Here is a 19,023-nt window from a genome sequence, read left to right on the forward strand (position 1 = left end):
CCAGTCTTTATTTTTGAATGGCTGTTCTTTCTCTTTAAACTTTTGGGCTTTGAGAATCAATGCATGTGTGAACTGGAATAGATCCTTGTTTCAGGATGACTATTATAAATTATTAAGGGATTTAACTAGCTTCTGCTTAGGATATGCCCTGTACTTGTTCCCCTGAACAATATTTTGTATTTCACATGGCAATATATTGCCAAGTCAAGTATCTTTTAAGTGTCTGCATTTAGTAGACCTCCGATATGATTTATGATAAACATTCATAGGAAGGTTGTGCCTATGAGTCTTAGTCTCATCAGCGTTGTTTATAATCAAAACAAATGTAGCACTTGAGGTGATGAGCTCATTTTATTGTGTAATACTTTCTGGTAGCAAGATCTGTTTCAAAAAAAAAAAAAGCCTTATGGGTAAGTAGATGAAAAAGCTTTTGTGATCCACGAAGGTGTTTGGGACCAGGTTGGATGGGACTTCAGGCAGCCTTATCCTAGTGTGTTCCAACCTTACTATGGTAGGGGAAGCTGAATCTTTGAAGTCTCTTTCAACCCAAGCTGTTCTGTGATTACTGCTGCCATGCGAATTAGTGCAGCTACAGATTGAGTACAGTCAGCAGTTACTTTAATGTATCAAAAAAGTTATAGGTTAAGATCTTATTCATGCTCTTTCTCTGTAAGAGGAGCAAGATTTATTTACTTTTGCAAGTGGAGTTTCAATGATAGCAAAGATAGTGCCTGTTTTTGGTATTTGGCATCATGTCACTTAGGACAGGAGTGTCAAGTACTGGTAGCTCTGGAAGGCCCAGTCTGTATGAGTATTTTTTTCTGCTGTTAGTGTTGATGCAACTGTATCAGCAAAGTAGTGCTGCAGAACTTGCAGTGGGGAAAAAGCTAGAAGAGATTGTTATCATGCTTGTACCTGCTTTAGAGCAGTTGGCTATTTGATGCTTACTTTGTACTTGGATGTATTATAAGTTGCAGTGCAAATGCTGTTGTCAAAATGCTGAGTTGCATAAGGAATTCCAAAATGTTGAAGTCTTTTTAGTTGGCTGGGAGCATAGTGTGTAGCTGGGTTTTCATAGGGAGAGAATGGGGGAGGAGTGAAAGTACGAAAGTGAAAACATAGTGATAGCTGATGGGCTTCCTGCATTGATTCAAGTTTTCTTCTCTAATAGTTCTATTGTGTACAGCTGGAGTGGAAAAAACAGTAAATGCACTAGTTTCAAGTGAATAAAATGAACTGTGTTACTAGTCAGTTAGTGAAGATTTAACAGTCTGAAACTCCAAGATTAATCTTGACTTTCCTTTGAGAAAGTCAAATAGCTAACTGATGCTATACTCTGGCTGGAAATAACCTTCTGTTCCTAAAACATCCATTATTCCTGTCTGTCTTCTTCACTCAGGACTTTTCTATACATGACATTCATTGTAACTTGTTTTCAGATATCTTGTAAGTAAATAAACTGTATCCAATACCTATTTTTTCCTGTTTTCTCCATGTTCTTCGGTGCTTTTTGTTGTTTATGGGTTTTTCGTCCTCCTTCAGAATGATGTTGGCAGCTGTAGAGTACTCAGATCTCCCAGTGCTGCTTGTTTACCTCTGTACTGTTTGTTGCTTTAGCATAGCCTGAGCTGACCAGAGTCAGTTCATTTAAATCCAAGTATTAGCATCTGTTATATACATGTGTTTTTTTACTGTATTTCAATTAAAGAGCCATTTACTGTGTCTGCATCACGTCAGTTGTTGAGCAGTCATGTTTGTGCTCAGCAGGCACTGCAGTTTTTATAGAGAAGAATGCAATTTAGTTCTAATTCCAGCTGCTGTGAATCTTTATGCAGGGTGTCCTTAGAGTAGAAGGAAATGTGATTCGATTGGGCTGTAAGAAAGTTAGAGGAAGTAACTTGTGACCATTGATTCTTGGATAATATGGGGAAAGTGCAGCTAAAATATCAATATAGAAAGCATTAAAAAAATAATGTACTACAACACCTGTACTTTAATGTGTATGTGTTGTCAATATATTTCCTTTTCTTCAAATATGAGAATGCTGTGTAATTAATTCTGAGGAAGGTCATACATTGTTCTCTGATGGAGTTAGTGAACTTTTCACAAAGATAAAGCTTCTCCCATCGTCTCCAAGTCTACATGCAAATTTAACATCCTTGTGTCCTCACAAAAGCTTTATGGAATGTACTGTTAAGTCATAAAGCTCAAACAAGTTCTAAGAAACTGCTGCCTGATCCTGATCTGCCCTACCATTTTAGTTACAGTCCTTAGAAATATCCCAAAGAAGGAGTAGAGACTGTGGTTCAAGTAGGTTGTGTGCATTTTGGAAAGAAAATGCTTCTTGGAAGATAGTGTTTATGGTAGTTGTTCAATAATAGTTACCTTTCAAATGACAGTAGTTTATATTTAGATAAGTTATTGAGCATGAGCAAAACAGAATTGTAGTTCTGTATGTTTGACTTTGTTACCTTGGTCTGAATTTAGATGCCTAATATGTTGATGTACATATGGAATGCCACTAAATGAATAAATTAAATGTATTTCTGCACAGAACAGTAAATAATAGTTAATTTTGGAGCAGGTGCGTTAAGCCTAAAGCAATGATTGGATGCAAGTCCAGTTCCCTTCTCAAGTGGGTTCTATTAGAACTGACTCGAATTGAAATTTGAGATGTTTTCTTGTTTTGGCAAGATGAGAGAGGTCACAGATTAGGTCAGATTTGTATAATACACCTGTTCTGAGGTTAGGAGATCTGCATCAAGTCATTGTTTCGTTCTGCTGGCGGTATGTTTGAATGCTGAGAGTGAGAATCCATGTTGAGCTGCAGCGTTCATATTCTTAAATATTCCCTCTGTATTGTATTTCAGTATTTTTTGCCAGAGAAACTTGAGCAGAACTATCATTATCTGTGTTTCTGGCCAATTCATATAAAACAGTTGAAGCAAATGTGTGACAGACAAATGGAGGTGTATTAGCAATGGGAAGGGAAACCAGCTTGACTAGTTTGCTTGGTCTTACTGCAAAAAGCTGATGAAAGTGTACCAAATAATGATTTCCTTTGTACGTTACAGGGATTGGTATTTGGAATGTCTGTTTTCATATTTGCTCAGGGCTGCATCTGTTTGTATGTCTTAGAACTGGGGAGTCTGTATGAGATAAAATACTGTAATCTTCCTTTTTTTTTTAAAAGGCTCAGAACAGAGGTTGTTGGGTTTTTTAAGAGAAAAGTATTTCTGATTATTAGAATCCTCCATCTTATCTGCCTTTTGCATGCATCTTATTAGCGTTTTCCCTCTCCTTCCTGACCCTCCCCTCACTTAATGAAAGATAATACTTATAGGAAAAGTGAGATTCCAATTAAAAATCTGTAGTACATGTAAAATGCATCCTTTGCCTACTAAAGTTTTCATGGTTTACTTTTTCATTTATGATTCATTGTAGCATTTATCTATAAATTAATGTTGCTGGTGAATATAAGTGTTAATTAACCCTTAACTTTTATAAGTTTCAGGGAAACTCTCACTTCTTAAGATGAACTGGTGGCTCCATCACTAATCATGAAATAAACTTTAAAAATTATGTTATTCTTAGGGAAATGTACCTGAAAATTTGACACTTTGCTGTTGTGGAGTTATTTTTTGAGTCTCAAATATCTGCCTTCTTGAATTAAAACTTTGAGACTTATGGCTAAGTGTATGTTTGTAATGTAACCTAAGCAGTGTCTCTTTTGGAAATGGCAGCTTTAATTTTGTTAAATGTATAAATGCTTACATTCATCTTCATGATAGTCCTTTCAAACAGGAAGGAATGCACACAGAGTGCAGATGTGTGAGATAATTATTTGAAGGTGGGGTTAATAGTTTCATTTCTCTTTTCAGTATGATGCTGTTCCAATCCAGTCTAGTGTGGTGTTATGTTCCTGTCCATCCCCATCAATGGTGAGGAACCAAGCAGATTCCAGCACTCCATCTGTCATTTCCACCTGTGGCAGCAGACAGGGATCTAACATGGAGGGCACCGCAGCTGAATCAAGATCTAGTTCAAACTCCTTGCCACAACATACAGGACAGCAGCCTCCGCAGCCTCGAAAGAAACGACCTGATGACTTTAAATTTGGGAAAATTCTGGGTGAAGGATCTTTTTCAACGGTAACTTCACTTTTTATAACACGGGTTTTGTGTTAGTCTGCCAGGTATCTTAGATAAACTTCAAAATTCCGTGTCCAGGTGATTATTAAGATGTAAGTCTAGAGATAGCTTGAAGAGTAAATGAGCAGGATATAGGAGCGCTGGTTTTTGTTGTTGTTGTTTCTGAGTCTTTTTTAAATTGATCAGAAGTTGTGTATTCTGATGACTTGATACTTTGATTTTTGGAAGGCATTGCTTTCTAATGTAAGATTTAGACAGCTTAATGTGTTACGTTAAAGTTTTATGACATCAAGAATTTGAAATTGGGCTAAGAGCCTATAATGGGGAGAACTTCTACCCAATATCCTGTTTGTGATGAGAGCCAATGCCAGATGCTTAGGAAAGAATGTAAGAGCAATATTTCTTGGGTATTTTTACTCAGCCTTTAGTGTCACGGCCCTCAAGGACTTCAAGAGCCGTAATTATTATCCTTGTATTCAGCAGGCTTAAATAGATTGACTTTAACCTACTTTTGGCATCCATGGCATTGCACAAGAATGAATTGCTTAAGTAATTATCTTAAAGAACTCAAAGCAATTAATACTTCATTTGATGCTTTTGTAGTTGCCCCATTTAAAGCCAGTGAGTAATATTTCTTTATCTTTTTCATATCAGCCATTTGTATATATCTTTTGTTTTGGGTCTTTTTGGGGGGCTAGCAGTAGTCTAAATACAGACTGGCAGATAAAAAGCAATTCTTATTGCATGCCTTCATTGAATGGTTACATTATATTCATTATACATTTTCTCTCCTATGGCAACAGGTTGTGTTGGCTCGAGAATTGACAAGTTCTAGAGAATATGCCAGTAAGTATCAACTCCTTAAGGGTAACTTTTTAGAATACTTTATGAATGCTGTCTGATAACAAAGTATCAATTCAAAAAAATATAATTAGCATTTTAATGATAAATCTAGCTAACAATTATCCCCCCAACCAAACTACGAATTACTTAATGAACTTAATTGGGTTGTATCTCCTGTGTTTTCATTCTGTGTTTTTTTTTTTCATTAAGTTAAAATTCTAGAAAAACGTCATATCATAAAAGAAAACAAGGTGCCATACGTGACACGAGAGAGAGATGTGATGTCCCGTCTGGATCATCCTTTCTTTGTGAAACTCTACTTCACCTTTCAGGATGATGAAAAGCTGTGTATCCTTTGGATTCTAAAACTTTTACAGAATTTGTTATGAAAATCCTTGGTTTTGTTTCCTTTGAAACATTGTTCAACAGGAATTATGAGATAAACTTCAGGTATTTAAAATACCTTAATGGTTGCAATACAACTTGCTTCCGTCATGCTTTTGATATAAATTAAGCAAGTAGAATGATGTCGGGGTTCTCTCTGTAGGCAATTCTATACAGTTATTTAATTATTCGGGTGACTAGCTGGAAAAATTACTGAGTTAACCTCCTGTGTGGTCTTTGGTGTGTTAAGAAACTGGAACCTTTATCCTAGATTTTTAATATGTACAGTCACAGATTGGTTTGGGTTGCTACTATAAATCTTCAAATTAACCACTTTCACTTTCCTGTTACATATTTTCAATATTTTCTTTTATTTTGAATAAAGAGTGTGTGTGGGGGTGGTTTTACCATGTTTTAATGCTAGACCTTAACTTCTTAACATTCAGATTTTGGGCTTAGCTATGCTAAAAACGGTGAGCTGCTGAAGTATATACGCAAAATTGGCTCATTTGATGAGACTTGTACCAGGTTTTATACTGCTGAAATTGTATCAGCCCTGGAATATTTGCATGGGAAAGGAATTATTCACAGGTAATACACAAAGATTAATGCACAAGAAACATTCATGATGTCTAACTGAATGGAGACTGTGGAAGGCTAGTAAGAATATAATAGCATTTTGCTAGTCTTAGTGCTGCTGTTAATATAATGAATAGAGTTAAACAAAGCAAATGGTAGGAGGAGAGTAAATCTGTTATTACATCAATTTTTCTAGTTTGAAAAAGAGAACTTTATGGCCTAGAAATAATGTTCCCAAAAGCTTGCATGCCTTGAACTCTAGGAAGACACTACTTTTTTGGTTAATTTAGTTTTTTTTTTTCCTGTGGCTCTGTGTACCAAAACCAATTAAAATTCTGCTGTGTGTAGATTAGTGGGTAACACATCTGCAGGAAAAGTAAATATTAGTGTCTGCTTTCACTGAGTGAACAATTTCCACAAAGTTTATCAAGAAGTAGATAAACAGTGAAATCTAGGAAAGTGTTTAATAGTGTTTGCAGTTCTGATGTAATTATATTGTCTTGATAAGCATGTTTTGCTGTGAATTTATTTAGCAAATAAGAGCTGTTTGGTACAATACTCAAGGAAGTGTGAGAATTTGAGTCACAGAATTTGTTTTGGAAAACAGAGCTTTATTGTCTGTAGGTACCCATGTGGTTGTTTGTAGAACAGTAGATGATGGTTGGCAAAAAACTGGCTGATCATAATTCTAATAGCATTAGTACTTTCTTATTTTTATTTAAAAAGCATTTTCCTGAAGCTTTTCAGTGGAAAAAGTTGGGAATAGAATCTGTAGGGGCTGGATGTGCTGCAGTTTGGCTAAATGAAGTTTTGTACTTCTTGCCTATCTGTGAGTAAGCAGGCCTAGATGATCTCACTGCCACATCAATTTGTCAGATATGACCTAACTTATGGCTTGGGAATTCATTTTGTTGAAGTGAAGTACACAATAGCTTAGTTCTGTGCTCAACTATTAATTACCAAGTATTGTAGGAAAAATCTTAACGAATGGACTTTGCAAAATCTGTTAGCAGTACTCTGCGTGTTGTCAGCTGTAAGTCAAGGAATAGTCAACAGTGTTTACAGAATATCTGCATCATTTGTGATGACGTGCATGCAAGACTCCAGACTATTTTGCAATGTTAATTTCTGTGCTGTTTTCAGTATGAAAATTTGTGTTTTCCAGGGACCTAAAGCCAGAGAACATCTTACTAAATGAAGATATGCACATTCAAATAACAGACTTTGGAACAGCAAAAGTATTATCTGCAGATAGCAGACAAGGTATGTTATATTTACTTTGTCACATGTCACAAAATATAGAGCACTTCACTTGGAAGAGTCCTGCAAAAATCAAGTCCAGCTTCTACCTACCTAAATGCAGCAAGCGTTCCTTTCTAAATGTAGGTATTGTATTTATCAAAGTATAACTTTGAAGTATAACTTTAAAGTATAATCTTTAACTCTTATCTAGGAAACAAATCACTGAGATACACTGAAACAAATAATTTGACTCAGCTGAAACAGTAAGCTGTTACTTCCTGCATGTGTGCTGAAGCCCTGGTGGCCATCAAAGTTACTCAAACTTGATTGTGGAATTCCTGTGTCACTGGTTGCTAATATTAAGCTAAGAATCAATGATACTGTAAACTATTCCTAATAAAAAGCCTTAGGCAGAACTGTTTCTCATTCATCAAATTGGATAAATGTGATTTTGTACTCGGATTTAGTAAGCTTGTGTTGGCAGAATTTGTACCATAAATAAATGTCTAGCTTCTTGTACCAAGAAGATATCACTGAGATAAAGTAAATTGCCTCCTCTGTCCAGATTTTGTGCTTGGGTAGAAAGAGGAAATTTCTTTGTTTTTTTTTTTGTTTTTTTTTCTTGAAGCATTGCATAGTTTTCACTAGTTTGAATTTTTTATGGATGGAGTGGGAGGGATTTGGTTTTTCCACAAGTATGCTTCTGCTTAACTCTTTCAATTTTCTTCATAGCACGGGCAAATTCATTTGTAGGGACAGCACAGTATGTTTCTCCGGAACTGCTGACAGAAAAATCTGCTTGTAAAAGGTGAGGACCATACTGTACTTTAGAATTTTTCTTACTCTGTCAGTGTGCCATCCAGTGGGAGATGGATGGGAAGTGTAGCTTAGTATTTCAAAGAAGGAAGATGGTTGAATAAGAGTTTGAAATATATATATTATATATATAATATATATATTAATATATATATATATATTTTTTTTTAGCAAGTATTACTTCTCATCTGAGTGCTGGCTTCTTCATTTTATCTTATCTCTGAGTCCTACAGGCTTTGGTGTTGTCAGGAGAAGGGAATGAGAAATGAGAAGTTGAATTTATTTTCTCCATCAATATCTTTATTAAGCAAAGTCATTCTTTTAGTTCTTTTCTCATGTAAGATGGCTCTAGCATGGTGATTCCTGTAAAAGATACAGACTGTCATGTTTTGTCAGCTGAGGGAAAGGCTATATAGATGTCTTGAATATGTATTTGGATTAACTTCCAGTATTTTGTGAAGCTGTATTTGATGTTTTCAGTGGTTTAAATCTGTGCCTGGACTCTCATTAAACTTTTTTTTAGTTTGCTCCTGATGGTAAACTACCAGTTGATGTACATAGAACCATTTTTTATTACAGTGATGGAAGAGTGATCGCTCAGAGTAATTACTGATAAAACATAGGGAAAACATATTTCTCATGGGAAAAACTATAGTAATTTCTGCTAGTGTTTCTTGAAATTATACAAATACTGTTAGCTTTTCTGCTGCCTATTAGAAAACTTCAAGGAAAGTTTTGACTGGTTTGGACAGTAGAAAGACTTGATCACACTACCATCTCTTTGAGAAGCTCTTTAATAGTTCATCATGACAGAAAGCTCCTAATTTGAGTAGTTCTGAGTCTTTGTTAGTATTCTTCTAGTCTTCCATGAGGATTTAAAAGTTTTATCAATTCTCTATATAGTTTACCTTGAGGTAAAATAAGTTTCAAAATATGCTTCCAGGACACCATCCTGAAACTTAAAAGACTTTTCTTCTCCCATGTGCCATATTGTCTGCATTTTTGTTTGTCTGAAAGAAAGCTTCTGGTTAAAAACATATTTTGGTGGTGTTTTTTTTTTCCCCCCCATGAAATACTTAGAGGAAAGAATTTCTAATCTGCAGGAGCATGTATTGCATTAAGTTGGATGTGTCTTTGAATTGCAGTAGAGGTTAAGTCGTCCTCTTTGTTTTATATACCTGTTAATTATGTCACTTGAAGATGCAGCTATCTTGTGCCTGTGCTTGTAGTCAGTTGTTATGAATGGTTATTCCTGTCAAGAAATTAAGTGAAAGTAGTGTGGAAATCTTGCTAAACAAGCTTGTCTGACATGTTCATACTATATTTTTAAGTAGCAGTAGCTTAAGGATTTTTAATTATGGTTTACAGACTTGCAGAAAAAACATGCTGTATGTTTGTTTTTCCTTTTTTTCAAAGCTCTGACCTCTGGGCTCTGGGTTGTATAATATATCAGCTTGTAGCTGGATTGCCTCCATTCAGAGCTGGGTAAGAGACCTAAACTACTTCCTTATATGTAAATCATAAATATATTGACTTGATGTTGGCATTAACTTTATCACCAATTCTGAAGTGCCAATTTCCATGGTGCACTTCTAGTGTTGATATCATATCTGCTTTAACTTGTGTAATGTAGATTATTTCCTTTTTGAGATCATGAAGATGGTAAATTGATTAGTTCCTTAGAGATTCTTTAATTTATCCTAGGATTTTGAATGTAGTTTATACTATAAGTTAACTATGCCTCTTTGAGGAGGCTATCCTGCACCCCCCCCCATATTGAGCCATATGACATTTCTCTGTTGTTTTTCAAGTATCTCATGCTTACAGAAGCATAGATACTTGTAGTAGTGATTCTAAGGTACTTAAGGAGAGGGATTGGTAGGAATTTCTAACACTTCGCTCACATTTAATATTTGTCCAGATCATGCACTGTTAAGGTAAAGTAAATGGAGAACCAATAACTAGCTAAATATTTTCCTCTTTTGCAGAAATGAGTATCTGATATTCCAGAAGATAATAAAATTGGAATATGACTTTCCAGAAAAATTTTTTCCCAAAGCAAAAGACCTTGTAGAAAAGCTATTGGTAAGTATTTATTGCTATTAAATGATTTGATTACATTAGAATCATTCAGCTTAGCATGTAGTTCTGTTTTCCTAATGGTTCTATGTACTCTGTTGCAAACTGTCCAGTAAGAACAACTGAGCATTATTAGTTGTGTGTGAGAATGTTTTGAAAATTGGCGTCCATTACTAAGCAGCACTTAGATTTTTGTGTCTGAATTACAAAATATGGACAAGGGAATGTCTCTCTGTCAAGTGGAAACAAATGGTTCTAAAAACTATGCATAACACAACTTAAGATTCACACACTTGTTTGTATAGTACCCAAGTTAATTGGTGAGTTGCATAATGTATCATTTAATTGAAAACAGCATTCTGTACATGGTAGAAATACATATTCCTAAAAATGTGCATCAATTTACCCTGCATTTTAGAGCAGCTAATGAATGTCTTGTATTAAAATCAACCAAAGATTTATTCTGTACGTGAATATTTGACAGAGGAAGAAAAAATGGTTGTCTCATCGGTGAGATACTACAGTGACACTGCATTGAATATGCAGAGAACATTTTGTGTGATGGAAGGCTCTTGAAATTATATTGTGTAGAGTATTAGGGAGAAAATACTATGTTGTTTGTAACTGATGGTGAGGGCAACTACTGTGTGTTTCCAGTGTCCAGGCTAGTTTTTTGAGCAACCCTATGCCTCACTGGTAAGTTCCAGGATGCATCAACATCCTGAGAACTGTGCTGGTTTTGGATGCTTGAGAGGTTAGGGTTTGGCACCAGCTACAGCTTCTCAAGCTATTCTGCGTCACCGGAATATGATGTTATATATTTAGATGTGCTATATATTAGAATGTGATGTCCTATACTTAAATGAACCATGCTCCATCAGACATCCTCAGTGTGTTTGGTTTTATTCCATCTCTATGAAGAAACAGAGCTAAAAAAAATCCACCGTTCCGTGGGCCCAAATACGTGCTCATTTCGCTATGTGAGCTGATCTAATGCAAAACTGTGCTAACAAGATGTACTGACAAAACATCTTACTATAAACAGTCTCTTTATATTCTATATGTATGTATGCCTAGGGCAGTAAGACCAACTAATTTTAAGTTTTCATATGTTGCTATGCGAATATGAATGATGTTTGCCTCTTTCTTGTCATTATTTTATGCCTGCTAACTTCACTGTAATTTATTCAGGTTCTAGATGCTACCAAAAGATTAGGCTGTGAAGAAATGGGAGGATATGGACCTCTTAAGGCTCACCCTTTCTTTGAATCCATTGTGTGGGAGAACTTACATCTTCAAACACCCCCGAAACTTACAGCATACTTACCTGCCATGTCAGAGGATGATGAAGACTGTTATGGAAATGTATGTTCATCTATATCTATGTATATATTCAAGTCTGATGCTATCTAGGCTTTCATTAATGCAAACAGTTGCTGGCCAGAATTTGAAATAGTCAACATTTTTCATTTTTTCCTATGAAGTGAGTGTTTGGAGGGGGGGGTAAGAGTCTTTGCTTATTTTTGACCAACTATACTCTATTGGTGTAGAGGTGTTGTGGATTTTGGGGGGTTTTTTTGGGGGGAGGAGAAGATGTGCCTGTTAGTCTGTACAGAGTAGGCTGCCTTTTTTTTCCAAAAACCATAATGTGCTCAATTTAAAAGCAGCTCTAATTATTCAGTACACAACTCTTAATTTTCTTTTCCCACTTTTTTCTTTCTTTAGTATGACAATCTCCTCAGTCAGTTTGGTTGTATGCAAGTTTCTGGTTCCGCTTCTTCACATTCACTGTCTGTCCCAGAGACAAGTACCCCACAGACATCAGGAGGCAACATTGAACAGTATATTCATGATCTCGACAACAATTCCTTTGAGTTGGACTTACAGTTTTCTGAAGATGAGAAGAGATTGCTTCTGGCAAAACAAGCTGGTGGAAATCCTTGGTAAGAAGTGTGAATGTAGCTCATTCGTTGCACTGCAGTGAGCAATCAAGAAAAATTATCATAATACAAATCAGTGTTCATCATCCTTAAGCAAAGTATTAGTCACTAGGCTTTTTCTTAATTTCTATTTTTGAAGTAGTAGCTTAGTTTCTCGAGTTGTGAGTTTAGAATAGATAGAAATAACACTATACCAATTCAAAGAAGTCCTTCCTCTACAGAGTCCTACAGCTAGAAGAAATTTCTACTTTCTTACTACTTGCATAAAATTTCGTAATGATACTATCTTGTTGAGCTAACCAAAATGTGCCTAGACCATGTGCTAATTGCATTTCTCTTCTCTCTTGATAAGATTTTCCCATTTGTGACTTTTTTCATGCCAGATTTAGGAAAAAAAGCTTTTTGGTGTGAAATGAGGAAGAGGCCAACATTCATCTAGTGAAATTGTTTGGGACTCTTTGGAGGGAAAGCACTTGTGAGAGGGAAATGGAAAATTGCTTAGTAATAATAGTAGCAACAATAATTAAAGCTGTTTCTCTGGAAAAACTACTTCTGGAGTAAGTGGTTTTTTGTTGTTTTTCTTTTTAAGGCATCAGTTTGTAGAAAATAACTTAATCTTAAAAATGGGCCCCGTGGACAAAAGAAAGGTAAGAGCTTTTCTTAATCCCCTGTAACAGGAATCAGTTGTCACATTCTTGAAAGATGAGGAACCTGTTTTAGAACTTACTTGTCTAACCTTGTCAAATCATTTTGTTTATTCTTTAAGATGTAATATTTTCTCTTTTTGTGGTGTCCTTTCAGTTTTTGCAAAATGCTAGAAGTAAATGTGCTGTTGATACTTTCACATTGAGACTGGAGTAAATTTTCATTCTACCCCCTCCTACCTGTCAGATACAGTCCATTAAAAAATTGTCTTGATGCATATCTGCATGTGAATGCAGAAGATAAAATACAAGCTATTGTTCTTGGCTGTGTTATTTCCTGGGCCTGACTAGTTTCTATATCCTGAAAGAGATAAAGGTGGCATTAGAACTACTGTAAGTGTTAACTTAAACATGGTACAAAGGAACATTGATAGCCTGTGTCAGCTTTCCAGGAATCTAGGTTGTCTTTCAGGTAAGTTCTTCCCTGTTTGTTTCTGACTTTGTCAGGAAAATCCCTGCTGGATTTGTGTGCCAGGATCTTATATAAAGATACTCTGCTTCACTCCTTACAGCTAGTTTTATGGAGTTCTAACAGAACTTCAAGACGCTTTCTTAAAATAGCATTTGTTTTGCCTTGTGGTATTAATGCACTCTAGCCTCCATTAAAAGGAATGAAGTCAACTAGGTAAAGCACAAATAAAACAAATAAAAACACTCACAAATTCAAACATCTCCTCACAGACCTGTTTTAATGTTACCTGTTCCGTTCAATTCAGAGATCTACAAATTTACTTTTTCTATTAATGCTTTTTTTGTATTGCTGCTTTTTCTGTTAGGGATTGTTTGCACGTCGGCGCCAATTGCTCCTCACAGAAGGGCCCCACTTGTATTACGTGGATCCTGTCAACAAAGTTCTAAAAGGAGAAATCCCATGGTCTTTGGAGTTGCGGCCAGAAGCCAAGAATTTTAAGACATTTTTTGTTCACACAGTAAGTTACTTTAATTTCTTTCTAAGTTAGAATAAATGTCCAGTAACCTTAGTGCAGTTTGTTAATGACGAAATATTTTGTGGAGGAGATACATGAGGAATTCTTAAACACAGATGTTGACTGGCAGCGATTACTTGTTAACATTAATTACTAGCTATAGTTTAAAAAATAAAACAAAAACCCACCCCCCCACACAAAAGGAACCTGACAAGCGTCTTCCCACAAAAATTGTAAGTTTGTTTAATCCCAGATTAGGTAAAATTTGTGATTTTTTGTATTTGAAGGAGGTTTTTAAGGACTTTTGAAGACCAGCACTGTTTGTTTAGAGTGGTTTGGAAGGAGTAGGCCAACGATATATTGACAGTTATGACTGCTTGCTTAATTCTGAGATGACAGGTGTACAATTATTCAGCACTATATAATGTGATATAACTGTATTTGAATTTAAGTTTTTGGAAAGGTTGCAGACTGATTCTGAATAGTGATTTCATTGGTAGGTGCGGAATAATTACTGCTTTTTGGTTTAACTGTGCTTGGAATGCTCACTAAAATGTTGTTCATTTGTAGCCAAACAGGACGTACTACCTGATGGACCCGAGTGGGAATGCTCATAAATGGTGCAAAAAGATACAAGAAGTGTGGCGGCACAGATACCACCAGAATGCTGCTAAATAGTAAAGCTCATCCAAAATCTCCCAGTTTCTCTTCTTGCTGCTAGAACTTGATGTGCAGCTGATCAGAGGAATCTTTCCAACCCATCTATTACCATCTCAAGGGGAAGCATATGTCTGAAATGTTCTGTTTTTAAAAAAGAAAAAGGAAAAAAAAAGGCAAAAACCGAATGGAATTCAGGGTCGCTTTGCTCGCTCTTTGTGCTTCTGTTGAGGCTTCCACATGCGTATCATTGCAGTGAAGATCTTGCTTTTGTGCACTTCAACTCAATTTCTGCAGCAGACTAGTGGATAGACATTGCATTACCAGCTACACTTAAGATGAGTTAAAACCAATCCACACGCACACACCCTGAATCATGTACCAGCCTTGCGTTTTATGGGGCTGGAGTTTTCTGTGACTTTCACGTTATCATTGATCTGTATTTCATCAGGGAGCTTTTATATGCCTCTCCTAAGCACCACTTTTTTTTTTTTTCCCCCCTCTTTTCCTTTCCTCACAGTCCCTGAGCTTATTGGTGTATGACATTTTGTAGCCAGGTCAGTTGCACCCTTGTGTAATTCCTAATATAGTTCTGGTTGCAGGATTTACGTGGTACTTAAATAATTATGTGAATGAATCAGATGTATGTATCTGGCAGATGGGCTCCAATGATAGAGGTTGTGAGAATAAAATGCTGAACATGGCACTGAAATTTTTTCTAAAATTGAAATGTTGGCTTCTGAAGCATATAAAGTTTTAAATGTTCAGTTTAAATTTTAATATGAATCGTGTGTTTAATCAAGAGACAAACTTAGCAGCATGCTTTTAACTAATACTAACTAAAAAATTAATTAGTTAGTATGGAGGAAAAAACAACATTACTATTGAAGTAGTAAGTAGTTTTTCTCCTTTCCGGGAGATGAGGGCTAGAAGCTTTCTTACAGGGTGTGCATGTTTTGTGCATTTTAGTGGGGCCAACCTATTTACCTGGATAGAGAAGAAAGTGTGAAAGCTTTGTACAATTGATTTGATTTGTTTGTTTTGTTGCATAATGAAGTGTACAAACAGTCCTATTTTCAGTCTTTGGCCAAATATTTAAGACCTTTTAAAAACTTTTATTTCACTCAATTGTGAAATTAGTGAAATTAGAAATTAGATCCATACTGTAATCTGGTTTAAAAATAACAAAATGTTGATACAACGGGGAAAAACATATGGTACTTGAGGCATATCTATAAAATGGGTTTTTTATATCAATCTCCTTTTATCTTTTTCAGTAAAATGCTTTTTTTTGTGGTCAAACATTTCCTATAATGTTACAAAGACTTAATATGCTAAAAACAACTTCCCTAATGGTATTTCCAACGTCTGCGTTCCTGAACCTTGCAGAGGGATGATAGGTCTGAACAAAGGCATTCCTTCCTTGTTTTGACAGTGGTATAAATATCACACCTATTTATTCACCATCTACACATCCCATCTTTTTGCATATTGAGGTCTCTATGATGTGCTTTTCCTTCTATCAAATATTCCACTGCAATGTTAGAAGGACAGATGTGCGATGCTGTTCTAAAAGCAATGGCTTATCAGACTCTCAGAAAATACCTAATGGAGAGGGTTTTTGTTAAGAGAGATTATTCATCTTTTTTGAGGAAAGAAAAAAAAAAAAGCCAACCAAAAAATGTTACATAGTTGAATTTGGTGACAGTTCAGTTCTTCCAGCATCCTTCAGCCTTTCCAAGGAGAGAGTGCAGTGGCCTTTTCTTTTGGAGGAGGTATATCCTTGTCTTCTGTTAGCCCACCATATATGTGTATGTGACAGAAGTAAATCAGTAGCCTACAGTGCATGGCAGTGAGGAAACAAAGGTGTCCTGTAAAAATGGCTGCAATGAGAAAAATAGAACTGTTCTATTTGCATCATAAGGAATTTTGCCTCCTAAAGTACACTCCTTGCTGCTGAAATTTGAATAGTACAGTATACCTTCCATCTGTGCCTGTAATTAATCCTGTATTAGCTATCTTAAGCAAGATGCTGTTGTGAATTTATAGTTGTGTGCAGTCATTCTGCAGCTGTCAAATTCCAGCTATGCCCTGGGTCCACTTGAGACAGCCCTAAAGCTTTGGATTTAAGCGTACAGATGTAGACTTCAAACAAGTGAGTCTGGCAGTGATGGAGCTTTATTGTGTCACTTCTGTTCTTTGTGATGAAGCTCATATAAAAAGTCTGGCAAAGTTTTTCTGCTAATTAAGCAAAATCCATAGCTTCAGTAAGAGCTAGATTGGGATTGCCCTTGGCCTTCTCACTTTAGATGACTAGCTGGAAATCTGGAAATGCTTCAACAAGTTTTCTGTGCTAATCAGGCTTGCAGTCATTCTGCTGCTTAAAAAGTTATCATTTTCACAGCTTGAAAATCCTCTATTAGTATCCTTCATTCCTCCCTACCAAAACCTTTCAGCCAAAGAAATACTGTTATCACTAAGCTGCAAAGCTAGTCTTGTAAGATGGCTGTCTGCATTTTTGTGTTCCTGATGGACAGCATTGTCCATCATTAGGAAACTGTGAGCCTCTCTTAAAGGCATCTGTCCCTACCCTTAGAACTTCAGTGTTCCAAATCAAGTATTTCTCAGCCTCTGCTTTTAAGTGAAACCTATGGTTTTGAAAGATAAAAGCAACTGTGGAGACTGAAGTATGCTTTACCAGTTTGTTCACTTACATATGTACTGGAATATGCTGCATACAATGAAGGGCCAGTTCCTGTTTTAGATATGTATACTGAAGCAGGGCAGTTTCAAATCTTGTCTCAAGGATGACTCCTGTGTTTCATGGGAGTTTACAGAATGAAAGGTGCAAGGGAGATTGGTCAGAGCTGCAGATAAGCCAGGTGACTTCTCTGCTCTTTATCCAGGGTCTTTCGGAGATGGGTTGCTGGACACTTGAAGGCTTCAGAATCCTTGTTACAAACCTACAGAAAACCCAGTTCTGCCCTTTGCCTTTTGAATAATGACGAATCATTTATGAAGCTACTGGATAATAATGCTTTAATTTGTTTTGCTTGGGATTTGAACTTCAGGGATCTATTCATAACCTCTTTTCTTTTGGGTGGAGCTTAAAGCTGAAGTACTACTTCTGGGAAGGATTCTTGAGTTCCATAATTCTATCCAGCTCCTGGCCCAACCACAGAAAGTTCAGCATTGCTGTGATAAACTAAGAGGTGGCTTTGTTCCCATTGCCTTAATGTCTGGTTTTGAAAAGGATTTATATTATGAAAGACTTGCTTCACGTGTGATTTTGAGACATTGTGAACAGGCTGATGTCAGTTATTACTATCTCATTTGCTAAGTGCTAATGCTGAACACATCAGTATCAGATAGGACTGTGGTCTGCTTATTTTTCCAGTCTGATTTATTTCTGAAGTATCTGCTATAGTTAATCCTGGGGGGGGGGGAGGAGGAGAAGCTCTGTAGATTGAATTAAAGATGTCATAATTCTAATCCACTTCTACAGGACAAGGTGCTTACTTTAATATGCTTGATATCATTTTGGCCAAAAAAAAAATTGATTTCAGCACTCTGTTGAGGAGATGGCTTGTGTGGTGGTAGTTGCCTAAAGATATGGTATGTGGATTCAGATCCTTTCTGCTATGTGGAGTTACGTGAATAGGTGTGATATTTATATCTGACGTTTTGCTGAATGCCTGTAATGCTTTATGCAAACATTCTATTAACCAAGTGGAAGGAAGCGCTCCTGCAAAGCTTCATGACGCAAATTGTCTGTGAGTTGATGAGTGAGTTTACAAACTAATAGTTCTCTGTTCCAGATTGGCGTGTTTTCAGTTTAAGATGGATAAATTCAGAAATCTGTTTCCTCTTTAAGTTACTTTCAGACAGCAAATAATTGGAGAAGTGATAAGCACCCAAGGACTCGGTCTGCCTGTTGGCATGGCAGGGAATGCAGGCGGCTGCGATTTGACAAAGCTCCCAACGACCACGTGCTAACTCTGGATGTGGCAGTTCTAAATTGTGGCAGAACTTGTAATTACTGTATCTGACAAAAGAATAGGAACCAGGAACCGTAATCTGTCTGGATAGTTGTACACTAAGCTGTTCTTCAGGTTGTTGACGGTCAGTTGTGTGTAATATTCTCTACCTGGTTTGTAGCTGTAACTGTGATGTACAGATAAAGGAAAAAAAACACAAGAACTCGCACAAAACAATCCCCCCTCCCCCAAGAACTTACGAGAACAGAAGCAAATAATGCAATGATATGATACACACTTTTGTATTTTTATTCTTCTAAGGTTATTTGCTGGCTTTTGTTGGCCTCTAGTTCAGTCTGTGTTATTTAAATTCTAATATATGAATTATTTGGATTGAATTCATGTTCGGGGCCATGGTGTTGTATGTATTGATGTACAGCCTGGAATGTGAATAATTATTGTAAACTATATTTTACACCTTTTTTTCTGGCTTTATTATATAAATTTTCTATTGGTCAATGATTTAATCATATCTCATAATTTAATAACCGCTTATACTCCTTCCGACAGATCTCTGTGCTGTAGATGTGTAGCTAGTGACCGGATGATGGATTTCACTTATGCTCGGTAGTCTGTAATAAAGGCATGTAGGGTCCTGGCTCGGCCTCCGCCTGCTCCTTCCGCAGCGCCGCGTCACGGGAAGGGGCGGGGGCTGCGCGGCGCTC

General features: G+C 36.4%; 1 protein-coding gene across 2 annotated transcripts; it reads left to right on the forward strand.

The window, feature by feature from the left end:
- Positions 1-2,202: 2,202 nt before the first annotated feature.
- Positions 2,203-18,956, forward strand: PDPK1 (3-phosphoinositide dependent protein kinase 1). 2 transcript variants are annotated; one of them, XM_010719487.3, is made up of 14 exons: positions 2,203-2,310; positions 3,882-4,151; positions 4,955-4,997; positions 5,205-5,342; positions 5,825-5,969; positions 7,123-7,220; positions 7,932-8,007; positions 9,432-9,500; positions 10,004-10,100; positions 11,286-11,459; positions 11,820-12,037; positions 12,624-12,681; positions 13,515-13,667; positions 14,235-18,956. In XM_010719487.3, the coding sequence occupies exons 2-14, from the start codon at positions 3,939-3,941 to the stop codon at positions 14,340-14,342; spliced, it is 1,590 nt and encodes a 529-aa protein (XP_010717789.1). In that variant the 5' UTR covers positions 2,203-2,310; positions 3,882-3,938; the 3' UTR covers positions 14,343-18,956. The 2 variants fall into 2 exon arrangements, with proteins under 2 accessions (XP_010717789.1, XP_019476317.1); XM_019620772.2 differs by lacking the exon at positions 2,203-2,310 and adding an exon at positions 2,339-2,363.
- Positions 18,957-19,023: the final 67 nt, after the last annotated feature.

This window comes from Meleagris gallopavo, chromosome 16 (genome assembly GCF_000146605.3).
Source record: "Meleagris gallopavo isolate NT-WF06-2002-E0010 breed Aviagen turkey brand Nicholas breeding stock chromosome 16, Turkey_5.1, whole genome shotgun sequence".
NCBI lineage: Eukaryota > Metazoa > Chordata > Aves > Galliformes > Phasianidae > Meleagris > Meleagris gallopavo.

Excerpts from the sequence above, each read along its gene's own strand:
- PDPK1 (XM_019620772.2), top strand. Across the intron at positions 5,970-7,122 it reads GGGAAAGGAATTATTCACAG|GGACCTAAAGCCAGAGAACA; the intron begins GTAATACACAAA and ends TGTGTTTTCCAG. Across the intron at positions 9,501-10,003 it reads TTGCCTCCATTCAGAGCTGG|AAATGAGTATCTGATATTCC; the intron begins GTAAGAGACCTA and ends CCTCTTTTGCAG.